Raw genomic sequence first — 7,033 nt, forward strand, 5'->3', positions numbered from 1 at the left:
CTGAATACCACACAAATATATAATTTACACACACCATGATGTTTTCTTGTTTATTAAATTATTACCAACATTTTCAACGTTTTAAATGAGTAACAGCATATAATGTATTTTCTATAGTTTCACTATCAACTTGAATGGATTATTTTTTTTTATATATAATTTTTTAAACGTTTACATGTCAGGTTAAACTCTCATCTAAAAAAATAAAACTCAACTATTATCAATCAATAATTATTGATTGTTTTGGTGACTTTTTATATTTAATTTTCCTTTGTTGAAATGACAAATGACCATGGTTCCACACTAGACCATTATAACTTATTACTAGACTTTTTTTTAAACAACAGATAGTCTTACGTGTAAATTTATCTTTTCGGGGCTATGTCCAAGGTCGACGACTCCTCAACCGCAGTGAGACCGTACCCCTGATGCGCGGAACGTGATGGACTCACATTGATCTTTCACCATCTCATAATCATCCTTCTATCTTCTACATTCCCGGACGCACAAGGTTTGTTTTTGCGGTGTCGTAGGCTAATAACCAAATCGAACTGTGCACACCTCCACCCTTAATTAGTTAGTTTAGTTGATGTGACTTAATAAGCAAAACTTCTGAGTGAGAAATGAAACGAGAGGGAATAATAACGCGTGCTTTAGAAAACTTAATTGTAAACTCAAAAAAGTAGAGAATAATTGAGTATTGAAAGAATGAGAGAGTAAGTAAGCAGAAAACATGAACAAATTATATGTGTTGTAATTAAGAAAGTAAGTTAACAGTTTTTCAATATGCAAATATGTGATATGGTATCATGTTTATCTATATGCATAGCATTAAATCATAAGGAATAAATCATAGTTGTCAAAGGCGCAAGGCGTACTCAAGGTGCTAGGTGCGAGTCGCTTCAAAAGCGAATGCCAAGATAAACAAGACACATAGCATAAAAATATCATTTTTTCGGGTTTCAAACATGTTTTTGACTTGTTTAGGGCCGGTTCCATGACATTTTTTGATGTTTCACACAAGTTTACCCGGAATTTGCAAAATTTTGATGGACTTTTCTGGATTTTGGCCAGAATCTCATCGGAACCTGACCAAAACTAGCCGGAATCTTGCCCGAAGGTCGCCAAATATGACTAATATCATTACCACAAAAGAAGAAAAAACATGATTTACTAAGTAAAAAAGGTGCATAATATTTATTAAATAGATCTTCCAAACTCAAACTCCAAAATGCATTTTTGTTTCTAAATGCAATAAATCTTATTCTTAGAGAAACATGAGACAAATTCACTTAAGAATATTACACAAGTTTAACAAGTTATCAACATCATAATATATATATATATATTGAGAAACCGATATTTCTCATTAGACGACGACGCAACATACAACGACGCTACAAAACTACAGCTTTAGATTCAAGTCAATCATTTGATAATCCGACGGCTGAGACCCCGTTTGCGCTTCAAAATAAAAACCTCCATGCCATTTTGACCCCACATCTTCTTGCCCATCATAGGGTGCGGCTCGCACCCAACTGACTCCAACGGTTCCATTATCACCAAACCGTGGTATAGCTAATTCATCATCTCGGTTTGGTGTGTGAACCGTTGAGTGGGCTTGAACCATAGGGGATTGGTTAAACCTGAAGTTAGCTGGAAATATATTATTACTCGTGTTTGGTGCCATGTATCTTCTAGCTGCGTCACGCTCTCGCTTATGAGCGTTTTGATGACCGCCTAATGCTTGTGAACTGTAAAACCTTCTCCTGCAGAAGTTGCATGTATACACCTTCATAGGCTTTGATGCTGAGGTGGCACCTAGATTTTGTCCTAGGCTAAGATCTAACCAACCTTTGGTGGTTTCTTGACTTCCATCCATTGCAAATTGTTGTTACAAGATTTTATTATGTTTTAAGATTATATATCTTGCGAATCCGAGGGAAAATTGAGTATATGAGAAAGAAGCTATATATAATCAATGATGCTCACTGTTAAGTGCTTTTTCTCATGGGCGAAGCTTACTGAGGGCCACCCAGTATTTTCTTTTTTTTGCAGTAGTGTAAACCAAGCCCGGCTCCGAGAAAGAAAAAAAAATTTGGGTCGAAGGCGAATTTTTTTTTGGGTCTTAATTAAAAAGAAGTATTTTGTTGGTTTAAACAATTAAATTTTTATATAGGTTTACTTGGTTATAATTTGGGTTGTGTAAAAGTTTTTTTGTATAAAAATAGGATTAAACATGTCTCGAATGAGACTTAAACCCATAACTTTTTGGTTGAGAGTAATACCCATTTGCCACCAGACCAAGCTAGTGGTCATATAACCAGGTTTAAACATTAAATATAAATATTGTTCTTAATAAAAATAAAAATAACTTTTCTTTTAAAAAAAGTTTCGGGCCTAACAGGGTGTCGGGCCTGTGGCCGTCGACCACCCCGCCACCCCTATGGGCCGGCCCTGGTGTAAATTCACCTGTTTTTCGCCAGGAAATTTTTATACGTAGTGTAAATTTACCAGTTTTCGACTGAAATTTTGAGCTTCCCCCTTGTTTATTATTTTTCTAATACATTTTGAGTCTAAATCCGACCACCTCCCCAATTTTTTTGCGAAATTTACCGGTTTTCCGTCCGAATTTTTTATAAGCAGTGTAAATTTACTAGTTTTCGATCAAAAATTTGAGCCCCGTCCACCCTCGTTTATGAAGTTTTTTAACGTTTTAAGCAGTGACGAAACTTGGATGCGAACACACAAGTGGGGGGGGGGGCTTAAATTTTCGGCCGAAAATGGGTAAACTTACACTACGTGTAAAAATTTTAGACGAAAAACAAATGCATTTACACTACTGAGCTAAAAAAACACGGGGGGGGGGGGGGGGGGGGGGGCATGGTTCTAAAGAAGCTTCGCCCGAAAATTAGTGGGTGTCACCCTGTTTTTTTGCGCAATAGTGTAAAGTTATATGTTTTTCGTCTGAAAAATTATATATGTTGTATAAGTTTACCCGTTTTCGACCGAAATTGTGAGGCTGGCCCACCCTTGTTTATGATGTTTTTAATACATTTGTATTTTCAAACAAATATAAACGAGAGGGGGGCTCAAATTTTTCGGCCGAAAACGGGTAACTTTACACTACGTATATAATTTTTCGGGCGAAAAACGAATGTATTTACACTACTAGGTGAAAAAACATTGGGGGGGGGGGAGGGGGTAAAGAAGTTTCGTCAGTGATTTTGAATCTGCCCCCAACAATCTTGTCCAAGTTTCACCACTGTATTTTTTTCTCTCCACACGCTACACTTACACACCTTTACATACATAAACTATAAATGTCATCTCTCTTAAATGTCCCCACAAACAGATGCTTGATGTTGATCCTTGCAAGCCCTTATATTCTCCACTTTCTTAACGTCTAGTGCTTGAATAAAAACGCCAACTTCACATGGTTCTCTTTAAGAGTAACTAAAAATGTATAAAAGTGACAATAAAAGCATCCCAAATGTGGTCATGTCAAAAAATTTAACAATATTTTTACTGTCTGCCATATTCAAGAAACACAATCTTGCAATTGTGTCACTATTGCTATCTTTTTAACTATTGCTATCTTTTTTAAAAGCATAATATAATCATAAATCACAATTATAGCACGATTTCTATTTTCTTGCGCTTTATTTCAGTTTTTAATTGTGTAACTTATTTTTGTTTATAGGTAAATTGAATTTTAATAGTCTCATATTTTTGCAGTTGGCTGATAATAATCTCACATCTATAAATAGCTTCCACTACTCCCACATTTCACATTAAATGTTTTCATTAATTGGACCTCTGCTTAAAAAAAACATAACTCTGTTAAGTTTTTTTTTTCCGAATTTCAAATTGATGTTTTAAGACATTTGATTGGAAGGATGATATGAATCGATTGATGTTAAACTTACATCTAAACGGTGGTCTAGGCGGCTTGATTTTTGGATCAAAAGTCCTAAAACATTAGTTTGAAATTTGGAAAAAAAATTAACGGAGATAAGTTTTTTAAACAGAAGCCAAATGAAAACAATTAGTGTGGTAGGTGGACCGTTGATGGTTATTTTCTGAAGTGAGATTATTATCAACCAGTAACGTTGGATTATTAAAATCCAATTTCCTATATTCATATTGAACTTTTCTTGTTTAGATACTTGTGCTTTTTATTTCTTATTTAAATTTTCTTGAGACATTAACTTCACATAAGTTGTTGCTGATAGAAAACAAACAGTGCTTTTGTTATTTATCTGGCTGTATTAGTCGGTAGGATATTCTGTTACTATTGTTAAATGTTAAGCCACTAGTCTTGTCTGGTGGGCACCGAACAAAATACACATGGAACCCCACCATTAGTAAAATGATGTGTTCTTAATTGTGCATTAACATTAACAAATATAATTATATATCAATAAATGATGTGGTTTACATAAAAAATGTGATTTTAGGTGGTTGACTAAATTTTAAATTTTTTTAGGTAATTTGCTATCTAAGATAGCGGACTATGAGAACACATCAGCTAACTTTCCAAGTGGCAGTCCAATCGTCCAAAATGGGTGGTTTGCGTAATCCGCTATATGAGATAGCTAGCGGCTTCCACATGACACAATTGGATGACTTGGATTGTCACTTGGAAAGTTAGCTGGCGTGTCCTCATAATCCGCTATTTGAGATAACAAATTACCGAAAATCACGTAAAATTTAGTTAGCCACCTAACACCACCTTTTTTTTTTTTTTTGTAAAACCACCTAATCCAGCAAAAAAAATAATAATCAAGAAACGTAGTTGTATCAACAACCTCCAAAAGCGGGCTTTCGTTATTGTTTGTTTTGTGTGTTTTTTAAACTGTCAAGAGATTGATACAAGTTTCTAAATAAAGAACTTGGCTGTTTGTATTATTAGTGTGTACTTGAAGCATGCAGGAATATTGCTAGTGAAAGAATATCAAGTTGATTCTAGTGATTTTGTTCATAAATATAAGGAAAGTGGGTGCTGTTTGTATACAGTAAGAGTACATTAAAGCCACTTGTGACTTGTATAGTTGTATCTTATCCTTTTCCATTCATAGAGGTAGTTGTTTTGTACTACATCACCATCAGTTATCTGTTGGACCTTGCAAGACTGGGCCCCATAGTCCTATAACCTACTGGTCATATCTTAGAGAATAACATATAGCCGGTCAAAAGCTCGTACAGATGTTTTTTAATGAAACATTTGCGGGAAAACAAATACTTTACAGAAGCTTATGTGTGCGCAGCGCAAATAGAAGAGCTCCTGCAGAGCTTTTTTTCAAAGCAAAAGTTTAAAAGATATGTGGTGTTAAAGTTAAATATAATTATCATGTTAGGATTTCTATATTCCCATTGAACAGGACCATTTGTGTTAGATTTTGTGTGATTGAGTTCCCACAAGTGTTGCGGATTCTTATTATTGGTACCAGTTTTATTTCAACAAAACAAATATGTCAAATCCACCGGTATTGACGTAATTCAGAATTTTGAGAATTATTCAAATATCGACTTCATCAAGAAGAAACGAGCTGAAGGTTATGCTTAGTCGATATATTAACAAGGCTCTTCTTCTCAAACTCCAGTTTCGCCATTCAAATTCACTGAAAGACGGGTTTGTTTCTATTGTGGTGTTAAGGGTCATGTTGTAGCTAATTGTGAAACTAGAGTTCACGACATTAAAAAAAAACTATTGAATGATGTTAAACCTATTGGATTATATTGTTATCAAGTATTATTAGTGTGAGTTCATGGGCCCACCTTAGGTCTATAGGGTTTGCATTCTGTCTCTATATATTGTAATGCCTTATCAAGAAATAAACGACCCAGTATTAATTACCATTATCTTACAAAACCAACCTTTGTTTTTCGAGTTTAGTGTTCTACAATATGATTCAAGTCCATACATATTTAGATAATTCCCAATATAACATGTAATATTTATTACCAAATGAACATAATAACTAAAAGCAACACTGTAAAAAGGTTAAAGAAAAAACAAGTTACTTCAATTATTAGACTACAATGGAAAACAGTGTTGTGTCTGTTGTCTAAAATTCTCAGCCAGATATATATGTTAAAGGTCTCTATAACTCCAAGTTTTGTCAATTAGGCACTGAACAAAAACCATGGAACCCACCATCACTCATAGTCTCATATAATGTGCTTCCATTTTATTATTAGTCAGAAAGCTAGATCCTTTATTTCTATGCATATTGTATTATTATATTTAGTACTGTATTAGAAACATATTACACCTATGGTAGATTTGTTTCAATGCAATTTGACAAAGTTAGTAATACAATTAGCAAGTTGGTCTAGTGGATGTTGTGTGTATATAGGAGTCCATTGATAGCAACTTATAAGTTATAACATGTTATATTATTAATCGAAATTATATGAAGAACCATTGTACCGCTCCAGCTAATATGGACCTGATGTGTCTTTCTAAATTGAGGTATGTTTTAAATATGTTTATTCATTCTTCATGTTGAATGATCATAGTTTAGAATTTAGATGATAATAATAATAATATTAATAATAATAATATTGTTTTTTATTAATCAAATTTTTTGGTCATTGCCGGTCCCAACTAACGATTTGGCTGCGATGGTCTCATATTTTAACGTATTTGTTCCCAACGTTCCGCGACTAATAGTATGTTAACGCCGTTACCTGTATGTCGTCGGAAAAGTCACATTTTTTCCCGTAAAACGCAACATGTACACCATCACCACCACCAACTGAGACACCACCAATCAATCAGCACCACCAACACCGTTACTTGCAGGTCGTCGGAAAAGTCACACTTTTCCCGGAAAACACAACTTGAACACCACTTGAGTACCACCAACCAATTCCGACGACCTCAATAATTGGGGTTTTACTAGAAAAATGTTCCTAAATGTCCGATTTAAGGTTACAAAGATGTTTGGTACGAAAATGCTGAGTTTGGTGTTAGAATTCTGTTAGTCACAAACCATTGGGAACAAATATGATAAATGATGAGATC

General features: G+C 34.4%; 1 protein-coding gene across 1 annotated transcript; it reads right to left on the reverse strand.

The window, feature by feature from the left end:
* Positions 1 to 1,405: 1,405 nt before the first annotated feature.
* On the reverse strand, positions 1,406 to 1,882 carry LOC143607270 (zinc finger protein 7-like). Its single transcript, XM_077082781.1, has one exon. It carries the CDS (start codon positions 1,880 to 1,882, stop codon positions 1,406 to 1,408), a length of 477 nt encoding a protein of 158 aa, XP_076938896.1.
* Between the last annotated feature and the right edge of the window lie 5,151 nt (positions 1,883 to 7,033).

Source organism: Bidens hawaiensis, unplaced genomic scaffold (assembly GCF_021521415.1).
Source record: "Bidens hawaiensis isolate Kalapana, Puna unplaced genomic scaffold, B.hawaiensis_p1.1 tig00080741_1, whole genome shotgun sequence".
NCBI classification, from domain to species: Eukaryota; Viridiplantae; Streptophyta; class Magnoliopsida; order Asterales; family Asteraceae; genus Bidens; species Bidens hawaiensis.